At 31.5% G+C, this 24,024-nt stretch overlaps 1 protein-coding gene across 2 annotated transcripts in view; it reads left to right on the top strand.

Annotated features, from left to right (window-relative positions):
* Window positions 1-23,082, top strand: part of LOC145265474 (condensin-2 complex subunit H2-like) — an 82,272-nt gene extending 59,190 nt beyond the window's left edge. For both annotated transcript variants that reach the window (XM_080121342.1, XM_080121341.1), the window contains exons 15-19: window positions 4,036-4,143; window positions 7,301-7,359; window positions 9,774-9,875; window positions 22,462-22,608; window positions 22,913-23,082. In XM_080121342.1, the coding sequence (XP_079977468.1) occupies window positions 4,036-4,143; window positions 7,301-7,359; window positions 9,774-9,875; window positions 22,462-22,608; window positions 22,913-23,065 (569 nt within the window). In that variant the 3' untranslated portion in view covers window positions 23,066-23,082. The remainder of the gene's footprint in view (window positions 1-4,035; window positions 4,144-7,300; window positions 7,360-9,773; window positions 9,876-22,461; window positions 22,609-22,912) is intronic.
* The last annotated feature ends 942 nt before the right edge of the window (window positions 23,083-24,024 follow it).

Below are 24,024 nucleotides of genomic sequence, written 5' to 3'. Positions count from 1 at the left end.
TCAACACGCTCTCATAAAAACGCTGTAAAAAATACTATTCAATCAAATTAAGTGGATTTTTTTTTTTTTTTTCGGAGATCTTCAGTCCAAAACGGATGTGTACAATATAACCTTTTTTCGATATTTTCATTTTTTTAATGTCTTGATTAAACTGTACAAGTACCGAGAAAAAAAACAATATTCACATGCACATGTCTCAGTTTCTTTCTGTCTCTTTTTTTTTTTTTCTTTTTTTTTTAAGAATTTAACATTACGTTTAATATTGGGCAACGCCGGATACATATGCTAGTATAGGTATAAAGTTAGTCTATTTTGATTATCATTAGCGTTTGTTCTACAAAATAAATGCTTTCTGGTTTGTCAGTTTTATTTTTTATGCAATGTTCTTCACAAGAAAAAATGGGTGCAAATCCAGAGTTCAACCTAATTTAAAAAAAAAAAAATACAGCAAAATTTTTATGATGTACATACCCATCACACAACGAAAATGTCATATTCCAAAGATCATATCAATTAATTAAAGAGTTTGTTGTTGTTTTTTTGTTTTTTGTTTTTTTTTATATATAAAGAAAAAACATTTTGTTTACAATCTTTAGTGATTTTAATAGTAATCATAGCCTGATTTTTATCTTGGTAGTTTGAATTGTCTCACTTTATTTATTAAATATGGCAGATCAAGATACAATGCTATCGTTTCCTCATAAAATTTGATTTCCTTAAAGAAAAAGCATACTTTATTAATTTACATAAATTTTTAACTATAACATTTTCATTTATGCAGGATTGTTTACAAGAAAAATATAGGTGAAAGTTCAGAGTTCAAGATAATTTAAAAACAACAAAAATTACACAAAGCCTGTCATTGAACGAAAGTGCCAAAAAAGCCTGTCATTGAACGAAAGTGCCAAAAAAGTGCATGAAGTACCGTATTTACTTGTGTATAAGTTGATCTTGTATATAAGTCGATGTGCATTTTAAGACCAAAAATTGTCATTTTTACCTGTGTATAAGTCGACTGTAGATACTAGACAAGTTAAATAGGTCGTCTCATGGTTCTTTCTTGCACAGATAATTTTTTTTTGGTATTTTTTTTTGTAAGATATATTATAAATTGTTTCTCTGCATCCGTAAGCGATAATACATGCATTTACACAAGTGTTGTCTATTCAATTTTTATATATAGAACCAACTCGCTGCACACTTTCATGCAACGAATACAAATGTTGCAAATCAGACATTCTGACCAATGAAATGCTGTAGATTCCAGACACAGTTACTGTTTTTAGACATAATTTATGTTGTGTGCCACAATAACGTAAACACATACATTGCACGAGCCATAATATACCATAATAATGTGAATGGGTGCGTTAAGTGCCATTAAATGGTTCCATTAAATAGTTATCATTAAATTGTTAAAACTTGTTGAACTTAGAGGAGAACCGCCCCCTTAAGTAAACACTTCATTAAATCTCCACACTAACGTACTGTACTTGCAATAACCCTTATCCCTGAGTGGCTTCTGGGCCTTGATAAGTGGTAACCACCGTGTAAAAAAAAAAAAAAAAAAAAAAAAGAACATATCATAAACACTACAATTCTCAACCAACTAAAAAAGCCGTCATATCATCACCAAATGCATCATATCGAACTTAGGCCTATAGCCATGTCTAGAGAACATTGCAAGAGCTATTCCAATTATTATTAAGTCTTCCACTGAAAAACCGTGCATGTGCTTACATCCTGGCAAACACTCTGCAGTGGGATTCGAAAGGAATGCAATTAATTATTAGGATTACCGGTATATACCGAATGCACAAACAAAATGTCGTTTTCTATATTATGATTGAGTGCCAAGTCACTCTTTAACATTTTCAAAAATATTATCTATGTATAAGTTGACCCCACCAAAATATAATCTTAAAATCGTCTCCCAGAAATTCAACTTATACACAAGTGTTTTTTTTTTTTTTTGTTTTTTTGTTTGTTTTTTTTTTTGGGGGGGGGGTACATAGGGGTCGCCATTTATCAAGGCCAAGGATCCACTCGAGGATAAGGGTTATTGCTTGTACAGTAATTAATGGGATAACATCATAGTAATCATTAGCAATGGTGATTTGATAAATTGGATTACTTAAGGGGGCAGTTTATCAGGAATTTGTTTGTTGGACTTGAAGTCATCCAAATTGTAGTCAGGTGGGGAAACAGGCAAACAGAAGAGAGTTCCACAGGCATGCATTTCTAAAAAAGAAGCTTTGTTCATGGACTACGTTTTGATTTAGGCACAGATAAAGAGTGGGAAAATTATTGACAGTGGTGAAAGACGGGTGTTTTTTGTGAAAGATTGGCGAGTAGTTTTTTTTATATAAATAGAAAATCGTAAGAAATTTTTTTTTTTTTTTTTTTTTTACAATTTTTAACAATTTTGATAGTAAATGTAGTCATTACAAGGTTGATTTTGATCTCAGTAGTTCGAATTTAGTTGTCTCTCTTTATTAAAAATTGCAGATCAAGATACTACGTTCTCATTTTCTCATAAAATTTGATTTTCTTTAAAAAAAATTACTTGATCAATTTATATAATTTTTGGAATATGATATTTACGTTTCATACATCATAAAGGATTTCTGTCTATGAATTAGGTTGAGCTCTAGACTTGAATAAAAAATGTAATTCAATTCGTTTGAAAAATTTTTTTTTTTCTAACACGAAGGATTTTCAAAGTGACGTTATTTTTAGAGAAAATTTAAGTAACTCTGTATTCATTATTCCAAAGTTATTTCCCTTTGTTTGCTCAATTGGATAATTACAGAGTACAACTTCATTAATTGATTGATTTTTTTGACTTTCACTCTTTTATTCTATTTTCTTTCTATTGAAAATACCTTTGCATCCACAATACATTATTTTAAATATTTTCAAATTTATGTTGATAACTGATACATTTTTTACAAATGTTTCTCATCTGATGAAAAGTGTTTCTTTGAAAATCTATGGGTTAAGGATTTTTCTTTATTATAATCTCTTGTATGCATTTTTAATGGATTAATAAATATTGTAATTTATTCAGTTTTTATTTTCATCAATTTTTTTCTTGTTTTTTAATTGCTCTAATATATTGAGCTTTCTTTTATCTTGATATAATATAAAGATAATATTTATCTCTGTAATTTATATATACAGTGGAACACAAATATTTCTAGAAAATTACTTAAATAATTTTAAATCGAATAAAACTCTGGTTTAAAAAAAAAATAATAGTTTTTCTGTCACTTATATCTTTCATATCCTGAAAAAAATTTTTGTATGCAGAGATAAAAAAGTTCTCACATTAACTTTCATTAAGTTGAAAATTTCGTAAGCAGTCTTTCATGTCTAAAGGTCCCACTGTGTGTGTGTGTGTGTGTGTGTGTGTACACACACGCACACAATAAAAATCTTGATATTGAAAATTTATTCAAATTTTCAAAAGCCTTTATAAACCTATAAGGATGGTATACAAATTTTTTATTATTCGACAAGGAGTACAAATAAAACAAGAAAAACTCTTATTCTATGGAGTTTCGGAGAGAGCGATTCTTCTCATCAAAGAGAAGAGTCTTGCAAAATATACAATGAATTTTGCAGGTTAATGCATCACACGAAACAAGCAATATGAAATTTTTCATATTTGCATAAAAAAAAGTCATTTAACAGTTTTTAGACAGTTTGTAGGGATTCAAATAGATTGGGAAAGCAATGGAAAAAGGGAGAAGAAGGATATGATATGATAAAAATCCAATGGGAAAAACGGAAAAATCTAATGAAGGAAAATTTCCAATCCGATGGCCATCCACAGAAACAGAAATATAAATGTCCTGGGTAAAATGGAACTTCAAGAAAAAGCATCAGGTCAAGGAGAAGTGAAATTATGTAACGTTTTTATATAATAATAATTCCCCAAAACAGCTTTGCACCACTTTTATGTCCTTCTTAGGAAGATTGATTTGGATCAAAAGCCAATACGTGATTTTTGTTTTGTTTTCCATAATAAAGGTGGTGTGTGTGGAGACGGAGATGACAATGATGAAGATGAGGATGTTGGCCTGGTGCTTAATTGGCAAGATGATCTTTTTAATGATGAGGTGGAACCAATAGTTAATGGTAAGTAGTCATATCCGGTTCTGTTGCAGTTGTTAAATACCATTTTTTTTTTTTTTTTATGCAAGTCACCCCTGACAATGCATGAAGCCATTTAATGTAAGGAGCTAATCCTAATAATAAAAAGGGAAAAGAAGATAGAATCACTTCCATACAAACCAGGTCTGAAAGAGGCCTCACCATCAACATTCGATCGCTTGGACTCCAAAGAGGCTAGCCACAAAGTAAAACCCTTCAAGAACTGCAAGGTTGTGGAATTCTCTTCCTGCTCACTGTCTCCTACCTACAGCTTTAGTGTTTTTCAAGACTGTTTAATAAGCATCTCCTGACTTTGTGATAATCATCTGTTGTTCTTGTTAGTTCCTTACATAAAGTGGTTTCATGCTTTGTCTCAAGCGATTTCCATTAAAAATAAATACATAAAATTGTTAAACAAAAATAGGGAAGGAGGGAGTTACAATACTGACTGACCAAATAGCCTACCCTTAAAAAAAATAAACTACAACCACGGCCACCGAGAGTAAGAAGAAGGCCTGTTAACTGAAAAATGTCTGCAAGCAATGTAGGTAAGATTTGTCAAGACTCAGAGGACCATTTGAAAAAGAGCAATAAAACATTTTTTAAAAAGAAAAAGGAACACAGTTCGATTAATACTGAAACTGAACTTTATTCAATATAAAATATAAATATTATCTATTAAATAATTTTAAAGCAATATACAATTTAATACTGATAAAACTGAATTATGAATTTAGGGAACAAACAATTAAAGAAGCATTAAACAAATATTTTTTGGCCTTCGGAACAAGATCAGTGTAGTATCTGTTTTGATGCTACACTTTATCTTTTCTGTCCTCGGTCGGTGGAGGAGAAATCTTTCATGACTGAGATAATTTTTTATTTTTGTTCCTATCCAGAGTGCTCCTTATTGGGAAGCTGGATTGTGCCCACAAGATATGTTGAAATATTTAAATAACTATTACTTTAAACACAGAAATTATATTTAAAGTTTCGGTTTTCTGTTCTTCTATGTCCATTTTTTCCCCATGTTTTTCATCAAAATTTGTAGCGTATTAGATGTCTCACCGGCCATCATCAGTGATCGCTCACTGGCAGTAACCTGTGGTGTTCCCTGAAGACCAAGTGACAACAAGTCTCCCCAGATTTCCAATGTTCTCCACCTCTTGACCACTTGTGCAGATGATTGCATGTTATCGCAACAGCCGTTATCATTGATTTCTCGTTGGCATCAGCCATTGGTGTTTCCTGGGGTTTGGGTAACAAAATGTCTCCCCAAGGTACCAGATTTGAACTGCACACTTCCAGTGGAGTGGTTAGTACTCTCCCACCTCGGTCTTTCCATCTTCCCCTAACCATTCACAATTAGTGACACCAGTCGATGTCATCTATACCAGTTTTTTATTATTATTACGATAATAATAAGGGTGCTTGTGCAGTGTACAGACGTATATTTTAAATATTATTTCCAAGTTAAATTAAATTTTGGGTTTGTATTACTGTACACATAGATTCGAAAAAATTATCAAAAAGCAAATATATAACAAATAAATATTATCAAAAGCAAGATAAGTTACTCTTCTACCTATCTGGAAAGGTTTTTAGTGGTTTTACTCGCTTTAAAACGTGTAATCGCTTTGAAAATCATACAATGTTTATGAATATATTTTATTTGTTATATATTTGTTTTTTTGACAACTTTTTCGAATCTATGTATAGTAAAACAAACCCGTCTGTAAATTATTTACAGTTAAAATGTTATAAAAAACAAAAACTTGAAGTTTTAAATATATTTCAAAGAAATAAATTATGCCCGGTACTAAAATATTAAAAATTCACTGATCGTTAAAAAAAAAAAAACTGCTGTGAAAAATGCTAACTATATTTGAAAATACTCAGTGAAAAGTTTTGTTTATTATTAAAAGAACGGACTGAAAAATATTGCATAAAAATTGTTTGTTTTGCAGTAAAAAAAAAATAAATAAATAAATAAAATGAAATATTCAACTTTCTCTGATAGAAATTAAAGGTTCAAAAACTAGTTCATTAGATTAAAATTCTCCCAATATGCAATTATAATAATTATTATCTAAATGGAGAATTGTTCTTTCTCTTTAGAACATACATGGACAATCGGTAACACATATTGGTAGCCATATTTTTTTGCCTATTAGCATGACCACATGGTTGAATACCGGAAGCTGTCTATACCTACAACTTAATCAGAAAGTGACATTACACTGTCATATGCATTGGCCTTCTTCTTACTCTCGCTAGCCACACTATAACTCCCCCCTCCCTCCCTCTCTGAAAATCCTGGCTTCCTGCATCAAACATTGATATTATTAGGGTTTTTTTTCTTCTCTTTCTCTTTACAAAACTCAATCATGTTCTGCAACGTCAAAAAACAATTTTCCTCTACGAAACAACCAAACCAAACAACATGAAGATTTGAAGCATAAAACTTTTTTTCAAAATTACTGGATTCGGCATTAAATAACCTAAAATGGTTGTATGACTAAAACAACTAAACCAAAACCAAATTCATTTCATACGTGAAAAAAAAAAAAAAACTCATTTTTTTTTCTTTCTTTTTTTTTCTGAAGAAAGCACCAGCTGTTGATTTTTCTATTTTTTTTTTCTTTTCTTTCCTTTTTTTTCTTTTCTTTCCTTTTTTTTCTTTTCTTTTTTTTCTTTTCTTTTTTTTCTTTTCTTTTTTTTCTTTTCTTTTTTTTTCTTTTTTCTTTTCTTTTCTTTTTTTTCTTTTCTTTTCTTTTTTTTCTTTTCTTTTCTTTTTTTTCTTTTCTTTTCTTTTTTTTCTTTTCTTTTTTCTTTTCTTTTCTTTTTTTTCTTTTCTTTTTTTTCTTTTCTTTTTTTCTTTTTCTTTTTTTCTTTTCTTTTTTCTTTTCTCTTTTCTTTTTCCTTTTCTTTTTTCTTTTTTTTCTTTTCTTTTCTCTTTTTTTTTCTTTTTCTTTTTTCTCTTATATATACATTTATATTTTTTTTACTTTGACTACTGATTTGCCTTGTCACCGCTTCTGGTAGCAGCCACACCAGAAGTTAGCAAGGACGTTAGCTGACTATAACCGTCCTTTATTGTAGAATGGAGGATAATCAGTACTTTTATTTTATTTTAATATAGATGATCGGGAGAATGATGAACCTGCCACCAGTTACGAACAATTAGTGCAAAAACACATCGTAAGTAATAATTCAGGTTTTGGTTTTATAAATAATTAGATACACTTACCCAGTATTGCCCAGGATACAGTGAAATCATTTTAATTTTTAATTTCTATTTTTTTAAACATTTTTAAAACTTAATAGAAAAGATTTTTATTTTATTTTAAGGGAGATAACTTTATATTCTTCAATGAAAAAATTAGTTACTCTCCTTGTTGATTTTGATTTTTTTTTTTTTTTTTTTTTTTTTTTTTTCTCTTATTCACCCAAAACAAGACATATGATGAGCGAGATGTCTGTTCACATGACATTTGAACTTCTGCACAATCAGGGAAGCAGGAGAAAATTTCAAAGTCTAGCAATCAGGAAGAAGAAGCTATTAGTATAGAAATCTTTCTGGCATCTAGGTACTTCTACAGGGATTTTGCTGTTAGGGGATTCAAGTGCAATGTGTTTATCAGAACACATTCCATCATTAAGTATTTGTAAAAATCAGCATAGTGATGCAACATTGCGGCACTGGAATAGAGGTTGCAGCTTGATTTATAGCGCCAAACATTCACGAGAAATACTCGTTTTTTTTTTTTTGTTTTTTTTTTTTTTGTTTTTTTTACATGGGTGTCACCACTTATCAAGGCCCAGAGGCCACTCGAGGATAAGGGTTAATAGGTATACATTAGTCATTGTGATTTTAGCATAGTAAACAGTGGGAATTTTGTAACTTGGATTACTTAGGGGGACGATTCAATTAGAACTTGTTCACATTGGACTTTTTCTTTTTTTTTTTTTTTTTTTTTTTTTTTTTCATAGGTATCAACACATTATCAAGGCCAAGAGGCCACTCAAGGATAAGGGTTAAAGAGTGTACAGTAGAAATTGGACAATATAATAATAATTAGTAATGAAAGTTTGGTAAATTTGATAACTTATATGGAACGGCTCATCAAGAACTTATTTACGTTAGACTTGAAGACAACCATATTATAGTCAGCCGGAAAGCAGGAAAACGGAAGACAATTCCACAGGCGTGCAGTTCTAATAAAAAAGCTTTGTTCATGGAATCTACGTTTAGGTTTAGGCACAGATAAAGAGTGGGGGGAATTATTGATAGTGTTTACAGCTAGACGAGTGTTTCTTGTGAAAGTTTTGCGAGGGGGGACCATAGATTGAAGCTCAGTCGAACACTTTCCATGAAAATAACGATACATCAGAGACAAACTCGCAACATCTCTTCTGTGAGATAGAGGTTGCAAGGAAGAGAAAAGGACATCTCCTACGAGGCTACGAAGTCTATTTTGAACTCTATCAAGGCAGGACAAGTCCTTTCTAGCAGCTCCTGCCCAGATGTGGCAACAGTATTCCATCCTTGGACATACCTGGCTCTTATATAGATAGAGAATTGCATTAGCAGTGAGATATCTACTGGATCAATAGAAAGATCCCACCATTTTTCCAGCAGCCTTGGCAACAGATTTGATGTACGTGTTCCATTTAAGATCAGGAGTAATGGTCAAGCCCAGAAGCTTGTCAAAACTTGAGGCCTCCTGAAGACAAGAGCCATTCATTTCAATTGATGCCAGATGGGGATCAGAATGTTGATGATGTAAAGAGAGAAGCTTGGTTTTAGATGCATTAAAAGTAACCAGCCACTCCTTTCCCCATTGTACTACATGCTCAAGATCAAGTTTGGCTATAAATAATTTCCCCCACTTTTTATCTGTGCCTAAACCTAAATGTAGATTCCATGAACAAAATGTCTTTCTTAGAACTGCACACCTGTGGAACTCTCTTCAGTTTATCTGCTTTCCAGCTGACTACAATATGGCCATCTTCAAGTCCAATGTAAACAAGTTCTTGATGAGCCGTTCCCCTTAAGTAATCCAATTTTACCAAATTTATACTTCTAACGATTACTACGATATTGTATATTGTCCTTTTGACCACTGTATACTCTTTAACCCTTATCCTCAAGTGGCCTCTGAGCCTTGATAAGTGGTGATTCCCTTGTAAAAAAAAAAAAAAAAAAAAAAAAAAAAGATGTGGCAACAATACTCCATACATGGGCGAATGGGGATTTTGTAGAGATACAGGATACTTTTAGGTGTAAGTAATTTTCTAGCATGTTAGGAGTCCACCTTCTTTGCAGCAGCCTTGGCAATGTCCTCAATGTATTTGTTCCAATTTATATTGCCCGTGAAGTATGGTTCCAATTTGATCCTAGAAAACTTGAGATGGGAGGGAGTGATACTATTTGGTTTCTAATGGAGATTTGGTATCTGTCTGAAGCTGAAGTTATACTATTACTTCTATTAATGTAGTACTAATTTTTTTAATGCTCAGTTCATGTGAGTGTGGTGTAGTATCTGTTTAATGCTTGCCATCCTGCTTACCATCCTTTCAGGCATTAAATGAATTAATTTTTTCTCTCTTAGGAGGCATTTTACGATGGTGCACAGAAATATGCACAAATCACAGAACTGTCCAAGAAAATAGCTGAATGGGAAGCAAGGATTATACCGAAATTAAAAGAAGAGGTGAGTATCAAAACAAATGATTGCAACAAAAATAATGTCCGTTTATCTTTTTTAGATTCAATAAAAGAATTTTTTGGTGCCTGTCCAGAGTTCAACATAATTAAAAATAAACAAAAATACAAAAAAATCTTTATGGTGCATATACTCGTCACTGAATGAAAATGTCACATTCCAAAAATCATGAATTGCTCAATTTTTTTTATTTTTTTTTTTTACGTATAGAAAATAATTTTATACGATTTTATTGAGCACTTTTATTAGTAACTAGCGGGGGTACCCGGCGTTGCCCGAGTGTTTGTTTCCGGGACGGGGGGGGGGGTTAAAAAAATGTTATGGTAGGTAAGTAGGAAGGATCAAACCCGGAGTCATGAGTTAAAGTAGGAAAATAAAGTGTGAAAAAAAAAAAAAAAAAAAATATCTGCAACGTTAACAGTTCAGCCACCAAGAAAAGTCCATTCCAGTTGTTTAGGAGAAAAAAAAAAAAAAAAAAACGACTACGGTAGGTCGGTGCGAACGTGAAAATATAATGTGAATTGTCCAGCACGCTAACCACTACGCCACAGAGCACTGCAGCTTAGCTTAGTGATTTTAAATAACTTCACATGAAAGAACTACGAAGCCAAACTGGTGTTCTCTTCTCAACTGTTCCTTGTGAACGATCCCCAAACGGTGTTAAGTGGTGGCAGGGGGAGGAGGAATTTATTAGAGAAAATATTTTACCACTTCTATTGATCTTAACCGATTTTGGCCGTGACTTCTCAGCAGAAAAAGTATAGAAATCTAAGATTATCGAGGAATTTGAGAAATAATAAGCCTATAACACACCTCAGATATTGTTCTGCCGTTTGTGCATATTATATTTGCATGAAATATCTTGATTTTTAATCCTATTAATGTCAAAATCAGACGGGGAAAAAATGAGTTCATTTTATTTATATAGAGATTACAAGGCTGATTTTGATCTAGGTGGTTGAAATTGAATTGTCTCCCTTTTTATTTTTTATGGCCAAATCAAGACGTTCTCGCTTCCTCATAAAATTTAATTTTTTTAATTAAAAAAAAAACTACTTAATCAATTTACATGATTTTTGGAATATGACATTTCATTCCATGATTATGTACATGAAGGTTTTTCTTTATTTGTGTTTTTAATTAGGACTTACACCAATTTTTTTTTTTTTTTTTTTTAATACAATACGAAGATGACTTAAAAATCTTTTTAGAGTATTGAAAGAATTATCTCCCCTTTAGTAATTGTATGCTTGAACTAAAATAATGGCATTAAGTTATCATCTACATCACATTTGTATGATAGCCAATCAGAATTGAGCTTGATGTAAGCAGGTGGCAGAAGTTGACTATATAAGCTTTAGGAAGCCTGAACTGGTAAAAATCTGTGGGTATCTATTTACTTGTTGTTGTTTCCCCCACCCCACCCGGCTAATAAATATTAATTCTACAGGGCAGGTTGAGTGCTATGTAGGCTGTTAGATGGGATTTATGTTTTGATCTGGTCAGGCAAATCTGCCGTTCAATCTTGAGAAAGTGAATACCACGTGTAACCTCTCCCTCTCTCTCCTTCTCTCTCTCTCTTCCCCCCCCCCCCCTCCGAAAAAAAAAAACATTTGCTTACAAACTGGGCTTCTGGATTTTGTTTTGGAGGGAAAATCTTTTTGTGTCAGGGCTGACTAGATCAAATAACAATTTTGGACCGGCACAACAAATGGTGTTATCACAGCGGTGCAGTAGACACACGAAAGCATGCTCATACATATAATAACAATATCTCATTAAAAAAATAACTCGAGACAAGGTTATCACAAACCAGCCTAGAGTTTAGTATGCAATTTCAACTTGTGATAACTTGTTCATTTTATTTGTTTTTTTTTTTTGTTTTTTAGGTTATTTCAGTGTAAACAAGATTTAACTATTTCTCTTTATAAATGTTTCTCTTGTGATGGTTATTAAATTTCTACCTTGATGTTTTTCAAATTAATGCATACAATATGTATATAAAAATATCTCCCTCTTAAAGAATAAAGGGCCCACTCATCAATATGGTGGACTTAATATAGGATTTTGAGTTGTCGTTCACAAAATTCAAATTTTAAACTTTAGTGAATTAATTTTTTGTGTTATTATCAAATTGTCTACATCTATATTTACATGGTACAAATTTGAAGGTTTTTTATTGATTTTTTGGTACTTGTGCATTTAACGAACCAGATGTAACTCAGCATTTGCTCGGCTTTGTCCGGCGCATGACGTCAACAGCCGGATAAAACCGAGCGTTGGCGATAAAATAAAAACAACGCTACAACAAAATAACTGTACAATGAAATTGTAAAATGTAGAAACATAAAAAAAAAAAATAAGTAAAAAGCAAAAACCTACCGTTCATTTATGCTTTTTTTTTTATTAGTATTTTGTTTTGAAATTGTCTTCTGTTTTCAAAATAAATACATATAAAACAAGTTTTTTTGTTAAATAATAGGAAACTTTTTTTTGTCTGAACTGTTTTTTTTTTTCAATTTTTAACATAAAAAAATCATTGTCTATGTCTTAAACACGTAAAAGTTAATTTTTTTTTTTTTTTTTTTTTTTTTTTTTTTTGCAACCTTTTATGTCAAATAAATGGAAAAAGTCTAAAAAAAAAAAAAAAGGGCAATAAAAAGCATGGGGGGGGGAACAAGGATTATTTGTACATTTCTTTTTCGCCAGAAACAAGGATTTCTTTTTATTTATTAGTGAAAGGAGGGTTTCAGCGTTCCTATTTGGTACAGTGATCAAGAAAACCCTCCTTTTCGGCAGGGTCGTATCCAGACCGGTGTCAGAAGTCTGCCAACGTTGTGTTTTCTGCGGTTAAAAACGGACTCGTCGATTTCTACTGTATGGCCTGGGCCTCCAATCTGCCGGGGATTCCTAAGAAAATAGTCCCTGCATATATCATGCAGGAAATTTTTCCAATCCACAATTGTGTGGCGAGAACGTAACCCACATTCGCGATGGAGATTTTTTTGTAGATGCCATCTCGAACGCCCATAAGTATATTATTTTTATTATACATGCGATGGTTAGTCGGGATTTTGAGAAGAAGGTCCCAATCCTAATGGAGGTCCATCGACGACATGTTACACTTCTACACCTCCAACCGTAAACGTCGGAAAGGCTTGTTCTCTTTGCAAGTACACAATCCTGGCCAAAATGTAAACACCTTTTCTCTTCTGCCAACAATTTCCGTTGCTGGCAAAAGTTTAGTGCAGCCTCTGGGGTCTGAAGCTGGTCCGCAAGGTTTGTAATATTCATTATTATTTTGTCAGTTATCTTTTTAAAACAAATTTTTTTTTAACTCTCTTCAAATAAGCGTTTCTTGAGTTGTGACACTCTTCCAATTAATAGCGAAATTCTCGTCTGCTTAATCGGCAACATTCGGTTTTATCCAGCTGTTGACGTCATGCGTCGGACAAAGCCGAGCAAATGCTGAGTTACGTCTGGTTCGTTAAATGCACAAGTACCGATTTTTTTTTTTTTTTTTTTTTTTAATCTAACTTGATTTCTACTAATCATATTATGATTTTTTTTTTTAAATGTGTTAACTGTTGAAATGGGTCTTATATAAACCAAGTTGCACTTTAGTTTAATTTTTGTATGTTTTCTTTTTCTTTGAGTGGTCTTGAGTGGAAAATCATTCTTGTAATAGAAAAATTATCTAATTGTGAATATTAAATGTAGTTGTCACAAGCAAAAATTGGCGATATCAATTCGATCAGAAGCTTTAACTTGTAAAGAATTTCAGGTAATCCAAACGCAAAAAACTATAAGTGAAAAATTCAAAGAGATTTAATATATCTTATACAATGATTCTGGTACTTGATTGGTTCATTCATTTCATACCTGGTTATAAATATAATCGTCCAAATATTTATGGTCCTACACAATATCATTATGCCAAAAATATTGTAATTTTTCGGCCGGTTTTATCTAATAATTCTTGTTCCCATTTTGATTTTCATCTGCCACAAGAAGACATACATTTGTAAGCATTTTTAGTTATACTGTTACACATGAAGGGTCCTACATAAGTACAACTTGAGTTAACTAGTATGAATTTTGATATGGGTCACATTAGTCCATGTCAGGATGAGCTAGATCTGTAAAACAGAACTGTTCTCAGGTTTGAATAGAAGATGGGTGATAAAGCAGAAGCAAGGTCAAACGCGCTAGAAAAACAAGTGTCAGACGATATGAGAATTTGACACAAGTTATGCTTTTGAGCAAGAAAAAAAATCTATTTTAAAAATCAGTCTTGCAGATGGAACACGGCCCAGTAATGTTAATAATCTAAGATTAACATCACTTCAATGTCCGTTTCCATGTCAACCATTTCGTTAGAAAGTAATTTTAAGAAGTGAACAATTATTAAACCTTTCTTACTCCATATTAATGATTAACCTTGTGTCACATCTGGCCGTTGTGAAAATGGTGGTAAATATAGTGATACTCACCGAACATAAAGTAGCGTTACCAGTGTCTGCTGTATTTTCGTGGACATCGGCAATATTACATACCTAATATGCATCAACAAGTCATATCTTTTTTATTTGTTGGTCAATTTTTAAAAGAATTATATTGATGGAAAGAGAATAGAATAAGCATTTTAATGATGTAAAATTTATTTTTCTTTTATGCGTTTAATGTTTTTATGCTTTAAGTTAAAAATGAAAAACAGTAAAAAAAATTACAACAGGGAAAGTTTTTTTTTTTTTTTTTTTCTCAATGTTTATATTTTATACGTCACGTTTGTTGGATACACATGCACGGAAGTAAATTTGATTGGATATAGCTGAAATTTTACAGGCTATATAAACAAAGAAGTCCATCTTTATTGGACTTTTATTTATTTATTTATTTATTTTTTTTTTTTTTTTTTTTTTTCACGACCACAGGAAACAAAGTTACGACCGAGCAAAGTTAACAAAGAATATTTCAAAATTGATAAGATAAATCGGCATATATCATCCATTTTCATATAGATAATAGTTTCAGAATTATTTTCATGTACATTATGTAAATATTTGATAATTATTAATTGCACGGAATTTTCTTTAAAATGTTATTTATATATATATATATATATATATAAAAGCGAAAATGTGTGTTTGTATGTATGTATGTGTGTTTGTGTGTCCGCTAAAAACTTTCGACAGACAGAACAAAAATTGACAAACTTGGTATCATATTGAAGCTCCATCCTTCGCCCGAAAAATATCGAAAAATTGGCCAATCAACAATTTTCTACAGGGGGAGGGGGGGGTCAACCAAAACCGTCCTCTCATGACAAAATCGGTTCTATGCATGCGTCAGATGATGTCATGATCCGATTTAGTTTAAATAGTTGAAGAACTGACTAAATTTCATGTACGTCGTGTGAGCTCGGTTGGTTAGAGTAGTAATACACACGGACGAAAAAACGCTTTGGATAATCACAGATTTCAAGGTAGTTCTACTAAAATAGCCATATTTTTTAAACCAAAGCACTTCAAGTCTTCAAATTACTACTATTTTGTTCGGAAATGAATATACTTTCAAATGAATTAATAAATATGAATGTACATTATATATTTTAAGAGTTTTAAGCAAATAAAGTGATAAAAATGTGAACGTCATAAAATGGCGTTTTCGGTAAGGTTTTGTAATGACCCCCCCCCCTGTTTTCTAAAGGTCCGTACCGTGATTGTATGAAGAATTTCGTCATGAAATTTGGGAACCAATTAGAAGAGGTGTTAATCTTAATACTGTCAAGTGTCCGAAATATTTTTGACCATTTCTTTTTTTGTCGTGTTAAAAATAAGACTTTAATATGACGAGTATTGAACATTTTGAAAAAAAAATTCTTCGGACACCCAGTAGTAAGTAAATCAATCTTTTTACTATCTTTATCAATTAAAAGTATTGTTTTATGTTGAGTAGGACCGCGGTAATTGATAATTTAAAAGGACCTACCCGAAAAAAAAAATTGTTTCTATTTATCGAATTTGGTCAAATCAAGTTTAAGCAGCAGCAGCAGCTCCAGCCTGTAGAATCAGCGATAACACAGTTGTAAACAAACACGCGTTCTTTAATTTTTATTCAAGAACGAATTAAGAAAAACATGAAAATATGAATATAAATGTTCTTATGTTTAATTAGAGCTATTTTGTTATCAGAATAACATTAGTTTAGAACTATTCGGTTTTCAGAATATATAATAACAACAATCCTAACCAATTCGGCATTATAAATCTGTTGCAATTTCTCACAAATCTCGTCAAATTTAAAAACATGGTTAAAAAAAAAAAAACTTTTGTAGATATATAGCTTGCATGCACTTTTATTCTTTAAATTAGTTTTGAACAGCGAATTAAAACAATGTTTTACTGCGAACAGCCACAAATGTTTGTTTTTTCAAAATCAAAATAAGTATCAAAATCTCGTTTATACATAGATTCGAAAAAGTTGTCAAAAAACAAATATATAACAAATAAATGTTATCAAAGGCAAGATAAGTTACTTTTCTACCAAACTGGATATATTTTTTGTGTTTTTATTCAATGTAACATGTTTATTCAGCTCGAAAAAAATACAGTATTTACCGTGGAAAATTAAAAATGGCGCCCGGCCCGACTCTCTTTGACACGGTAAGTTTGAGAAAAGGAGTTAAAAATAAAAAAAAACTATACAAAATACTGTTAAAAACTCACCGAATATATGTCAGCCTATGTCACGGTAACATATATTGAGCGAGTTTCTAGCAGTATTTTGTCTACTTTTTTTATTTTTAACTCTTTTCCCCAAACTTACCATTTCAAGAGAGTCGGGTGCCATTTTAAATTTTCCAAAACATCGGTAAACACTGTTTTCAAGCTGAATAAACATGTTACATTAAATAAAAACACTAAAAAATTATCCAGTTAGGTAGAAAAGTAACTTGCTTTTGATAACATTTATTTGTTATATATTTGTTTTTTTGACAACTTTTTCGAATCTATGTGTATAGTAATACAAACCCTCAAAATCTATATCAATATTCTTGAAATTTTAAAAGCAGTTAGAAAACACATCAAACTACAATTAGGAAGCTTTTTATTTCGGTTTTTTTTTTTTCTACTTATTAAGCGAAAGATATTTTTACAACCTGCTCCAGCGTAGTATAAACGGCCTAAAAATAGAAATCAACAAATTTTTGAACGCTCTTTTTGAAAAAAAGCTCTCTTAACTTCACCTCTAATACAAATTATGTGTGGCAAGTCTCCTCCTAAAACACTCTTTAACCCTAACAATAACACTAAGTGCGAGTGGCAAGCCCCCCCCCCAACAAAATACCTCTGTAAGCCACATACAAGCATCTAAAACAAACAAACAAAAAATAGATCCTTCCTTAAAGAAAAATACACATAAAAATAAATTGGTTAACTGTCCTAAAATGCTAGAATGGCCAGGAAATGATGAATTATTTTACATTAAATTTTTGTGAAACTAACCGCTCCCCCCTCTAATATTGTTTTTGTTAGCTTTGTCTCTGTCAAGTTTTCAGTATGTTCACACATAATTTTCCTTAGCCCTACAATTAATTCAAAGTCCGAATGGCAACCCTCCCCATATTCTCATTGCATAGAAACCCTCTTAAAACTACACATAATCATCTTAAAAAAAAAAAAAAAGCATGCATATTTTCCCATAGAAAAAAAAAAACAGTTAACTGCCCTAAAATGCTAGAATGACCTGTAATAGGAAATTATTTTATATTCAATTCTAAAATAATTTGTTTATCTTTCATTAAAGTTTTTCATGGCATTTTATACATAATTTCCTAAAAAGGTAGAATCACATTTTGGAGGGGTGGTCAGAAGGAGTTGAGTGGGGTTAAACAGAAGGTGTTGATCTACAATAATACCAAAGAAATATTGCAATATATTCATTTTTAAATGGTCTTATGTTTAGATTTAAGTTTTTTGTACATAAAGCACATTACAATTCAACTTTGAGTTCTCCAACTTCTTTTCTGTTTATGAATACATGGCATTTTTAAGGAATTGCTGCATATTTATGCACATTTACTGCAGATTATTTGGAAACCATAAACTTTGGGAGATTTTCAGTTGCATATTCTGATTCCTTGTACAAAAATACACTTATATGGTAAATTTCATTTCTTAGTCTTGTGTTTTAACAAAGATATGACATTTTTACTGAAAAAGTAGTGTAAAAAATGTGACGAAACGCATATGGTCTTAAAGAGGGAAAAATATCCAAACGTGTGAGGCACAAAAATAGCCATAACTTCCTTAATTTTAATCAGATTTAAAGAATTTAAAAAGATTCTTTCTTAGCTCATCAAGCTCTTTCTATGCATACCAATATTGAAATATTTCAAGCTATTTCAATTTTTTTATGTGTATTGCTAGTTAGAGCGTTGGGTCATTATCTAAACGTTTTGGGTTCAAATCGTGGTGTGAGATGTCTCCTTTTTTTTTTAAATTTAAATTTTGAAGCAGGGTTATTTAAGCCATTTTTCATGTAATGTTCGTTTTTCTGTTTTTTTTTTTTTTTTTTTTTTTTTTACTTCACTTATTCTTAGGTTTTCATTAACACCCCCCCCCCCACCGACCACACACGCCCAAAAACACCCGGGTACCCACCGATTTTTTTATTTTAATATTGAAACAGGCTTATTTAAGCCATTTTCACTTTTTTTTTTTTTTTTTTTTTTTTTTACGTTCGTTTTTCTTTTTTGTATTTGTTTTTCAGATTTTTACATTTAACATCGTTCGTTTGCCTTACGTTAGTTTTTTTTGTGTTTTTTGTTTTGATTACCACCCCCCCCTCCACCGCCCGAGTACACATGCACTAAAAGCGTTAAAAAACAACAAAATATACTAAGTACATGCGTTTAACTTCTTATTTGTACTTAAGGTAGAATTGTTTTTTAGTAGTCCAAAAAAAAACATATATAACAAATAAGATACTTGTGCACTTATGCTACCATGCTGAAATAATAACCTTATTATTTAGAAACCCATTCTTAACATGGGGAAGGAAAAGTGTTTTTAAACTATTCTGTACTTTCACCTAACAATTAAATAAAAAAGATATTGTGAAACTGAATTTATTTTTAACTCATTGTCAAGACCATTTTTCGAATCTCTAAAACAAACCCTTTTTTTCTTTTTTTTTTTAACTTTTTTTAATAATAATAATTCGGCAGTTCGATAAAGAATTTCATTGTGATTCATTTTTTACTTTTTTTAATTATAATAATTCGGCAGTTCGATAAAGAATTTCATTGTGATGCATTTTGTAAATTTTTACCTTGTTTCCACCTTAATATTTTTCTTTAAAATGATTACCTGTTAAGGTTTTTGGATATGCTGAAAACGAATATCGCATTTAAATTTCCACAAATAAGTTTTCCAGATATTAAGCAATGTCATTTCTTACGTTTTTGCTGATGGCCATCTTAGTATGTGTGTTTGTGCATAGTTTCTCGGGGTTGTGTTTGCGCGCTTGTGCATACCAAGATGGCCACCAGCGATAACATAAGAAATGACATTGCTTAATATCCGGAAAACTACTTATTTGCAGAAAATTTTAATGCGATATTCGTTTTCAGCATACCCTAAAACCTGTATAAGTAATCATTTTAAACGTTAAGGTGGAAACAAGGTAAAAAAAAAAAAAATTGCTGTTTTATTTCATTGTTTACATAATTGAATTTTCAGTAAAACAACAGAATTAGAATAACAAAAATTACCATCAACTGGTGAATATATAGTTGTTGCTTATCAGGATTCTTGGTATCCTGGTACTGTGAAAGTTACATTGAGGATTCATGTAGAGTACGATTTATGGTTGCATCTCAGAAAATAGGGGTATATTTTGCGCCAGATAGAGAGGATTTATAAAATCGAAAATTGGACTCGTCCCAAAATGCATAAGTTCTGGTCGACTATGGGAATTTCCATCTTTTACAGAAATCCAAAATCTATATGAAAAATTTTCTTTGATTTATTTCTGAGATTAATTCATATCTACTCAATTTTTTTTTTCTTTGAAGGGAGTAGTAAATACCGGACATGAATGCTCTTTAGGCATTCAATGGCTACACCCAAGATTAAGCTCCCCTTTGGTGAGGAGGCAGGAAAATGCCGATTCACAATAAAGCTATATTTAAATACCAGTATAATACTTAGTTTTGTTCATAAATAGACACCCACTGTATGATACCATGTGCCAGTTTAAAAACAATTGAAATTTGTGCATCTGAATTTATAATTCATGGCTTATGGTAAAGACTGCATAATCAGAAAGAGCACATAAATTTACATAAGAGTGCTAAATTTCATGAGAATAGCTTGAAAAATAAATAAATGGTGGCAAAATTACCAAATTTCTTGAAATGTTGAGGTCTGTAATTTGGCCCACTTTTTCTAAAGAAAAATGTCCACAGAAAAGCCTAAATTTTGGCACTTAAAATTTTCATAACTTTTGAACTACTGATGGTATTTGCATAATTCAAACAGTTTTAAGCATCTTTTACATAGCTCTTTTCATGCAAGTTGATAAAATAACAATTATCTTAAAAAAAAGATAAATCAACTTGTAATCTATATATAAAGCGAAAATGTATGTGTATATGTATGTTTGCTTTTCCTCGATGTCCACGAAAGGCTTCTTTCAAAGAAGCGCTTGCTCGGTTCACAACTTTTTAAAACTTTTATATCATCTATAAATTGTAATATCTCAGAATTACCCACGGAGCTCGCCTGTCTATTTAATTTTATTGACTTTCAAACGTTAATTATTCCACATTTCCCACATCGGCACGCGTTACATTCGGTTTTCGCTATAAAAAAAAGCGAAACTCGACTTCACAGGCCAAAAGCCAGTTTGTTCAATGTCGACTTCGTCATATCAGACTGTAGCTTTCATTTCGCTCCTCCTAATAAACAGGGAGCAGGTTTTTAAAAACAAACAAATCGATTTATTCTAAACTGTCCCGCACAAAATCGTCAATCAAAAACGTGCACCTGTTTTTTTTTTTAAAACACTTTACTATTTTCCAACTGCGCGTCAACGCTTCGGGTTTTTTTCACATACCCCGAAAAACACCCGGGCAATGCCGGGTACCCCTTGCTTGTGCTACATAAAGTTACATTTATGTAACAGTAGTAAAATTATGTAAAATTAATTTTTGAGCATGAGAACTCCTACATAAGTAAATTCTCTCTCCAAGTAAAACCTGGAAAGAAACTCCGCAAAATCTTATGCCATTCATGAATGACACGTTTATTTTGCCAAAGATAAGACTAGACGATCACAGTTACTCATGAAACGCGACGACAATGCAGAGAATAAAAGACCTGCACATGTAAACACACCACGTGCATGTATATATAAAAAGATTTTTTCTTCATCGCTTGTGGATGAGAACATTTGCGATCTCTAATTTAATGAAAACGTAACTCATATAATTTCTCCATTGACGGAACTATAACAATATACGGAAAATTAATCGACTAAAAGAACACAAGATGACAAAAAATTTTATTTCTAACAAATTTTGAATTGTTAGCAATTTAGTATCATTCTTTGTTTTGTGACATTCTATGTGCGTACATCAAAAGTTTCTATGAAAGTAAAATTTCGTTTGGGATACCTGCTAAGATGAGGATAGACTGCCTCAAACAAAATGATTTCAGTAACAATATGGTAATAGTCAACTAACATACTCTTAACTTGTGTTGCGTTTGCTACCGGAAGCGGTGACAAGGTAAATCAGTTTCTTTGCTTTTTTCTCTCTCATGCTTGTCCATGTACTCTTTTTTCTGATCATATTTTTTTTTTCGTTTTTTAAATAATCATTGAAAAAAATTTGCAGTCTTATTTTGTTTAAGAATTATTGAAATTTTATTTTATTTTATTTATTTTTTTTTTAAAGACTTATTGAAGAGACATTTTGTTATTAAAAGTGCAAATAAAGACTAATTGTATTATTTTGATTCATCGGACTACTTTTCTCATCTTGAGTGTTTTGGTTGATGTAACCTCCAACCTTCTTCAGGTGTATCTTGTCAAACTCAGGAATTTGGACGGAATTTTGAGCAGAACCCTTTATTTACTTCACGAAGGTAACATGCTCTTGTTCCATCAGCCATGCTGGATAGAGGTCCTAAGTAATTCGCAATTGTATTTTTTGGTTACCCACACTGAGGATTGAACCTTTAACCTTCAGGAGAATATTACTTTTACAATTGATTTTTCCAAGTACTCTAACCACTGCGCCACAGGTCAAGATACACCTGAAGAAGGTTGAAAGTTACATCGACCAAAACATGAAAATCACACTCAAGATGAGAACAGTAGTCCGATGAATCCAAATAATACGAATAACGAATCCTCATCTCAAAAATTCAGAAACATCGAAGACTAATTGTGTTATTTTTCTCTGTATAATTTAGGAAGTACGTTAGCTGACTATAACTATTTCATGTCAAATGTTGTCTTTACTAATTTAAAAAAAAAAAATTTTTTTTTTTTTTTTTTACAGGAAACATGCGAACCTTTTGATATACACGTCTACGGAATAAAGGTCTTAAATTGCACACCGAAAGGATCAAATATTTCTTTAGCAAAGCTAATGGCTGGGAAAGCTCCTCGTGAAATTGGGCGGCTCTTTTTGTCCACTTTGATGTTGGCAAGTATATAGAAACTTATTTTAGGTTTCGTTTTTGTTAACTCCACTTCCACACAACTGCGGCTATTTATTTAAAAAAAAGAATACTTTTATGTCTTCAAAAGAAAAAAGAAAAAGTTAGTTTATAAAATCAATGTTACTTGTGAAATTTGATTTTCTTATTTAAAAATAAAACTACTTGATCAATTTATATGATTTTTGGAATTTGATATTTTTGTTTCATGGGTGGAGGGTGATAACATACGTACGAACATGACATTGCATTCATATGTTATTTACATTATTTAAATTTTTTTTGTTTTAGGCAAATGCTGGTAATTTGGAAATATCTTGTCCCGGTGTCTTGGAAGAAGGAATGGACAAAGCCGAAGTCAAGTTGCTCCGAACGAAACTGCATTTTGAAGAACTAGAAACCTACGTAGCGCCTTCGTTAGCCAACAAGGACAAAGAAAATTAATCAAAAGAGAAAAGAAATTTATTATTTTTCAAGTGCCTATCACAAATCAAACGTTCATTGCAATCACACCACCAAAAAAAAAAAAAAAGTTTCATGATTGTTTTTAATCAAATTTTTTTATAGTTAACATAAAAACCCAATAATTACGAATGGTTAGCATCTCCTTGCATCGTGATATTTTGATAATGTGCGAATATCTTTTGTTCATATGATGTGATACGTTGTTTGCCATTGCAGAAAAATAAAGTTCTCATATTTTACGTTAATTTTCACAAAACATTATTTTGCGATGCATTCAAAAGACAAAACTAGCAAGCATTTTTTGTTGTTGTAGTTTAATGCAAACAACTTGTCTGCTTTCGATTATTCCGATTATTGTTCTCATCTTGGATGTTTTTTCTCCCAACGCTTCCGCCCATAAATCGCATGTCAATTCTCCTTCCAACCATTTGTCTATAAAAGTAAAACATTTGTTTAGAAAAATGGTTTTCAGCATTAATTATGACATTAGTTTTATTTAGTGATCAACCATTGACGACAGCTGCATCTTTGCTTTGTATATACAGGGTGATTGAAAAGTAACTCCCTATTTTAAAATACATGCAATTTATTTTTTGAAATATCATACAATTAATGAATATGAGAAAAAAGTATAATGCCTGGATTTTTATATAAAATTCAATATAGGCGTCATCAATTGTTCAAGTCAACCAGGAATCGCATCAACTGATTTTATAAGAAATTCTTGAGGAATGGTAATCATAACTTACCGTATTTGGCGTTCAAGTTCTCCTAAATTGCTTGATTTGGTTGAGTAGACTTGTTCTTTCAACCAACGGCAGAGAAAATAAGTCCAGCCGGCCATTTGTGCAAACCATGATGACCCATCTTCGAAAAAATTGGCCATTCGGTCATTCATGAACAACAATAGCAAAATGTGGCGGTACCTCATTATGTTG

Source organism: Euprymna scolopes, chromosome 40, assembly GCF_053919585.1.
Source record: "Euprymna scolopes isolate OS-2025 chromosome 40, ASM5391958v1, whole genome shotgun sequence".
NCBI classification, from domain to species: Eukaryota; Metazoa; Mollusca; class Cephalopoda; order Sepiida; family Sepiolidae; genus Euprymna; species Euprymna scolopes.
The sequence above is the reverse complement of the archived record's forward strand: the minus strand, read 5'-3'. Positions and strand labels throughout refer to the sequence as shown.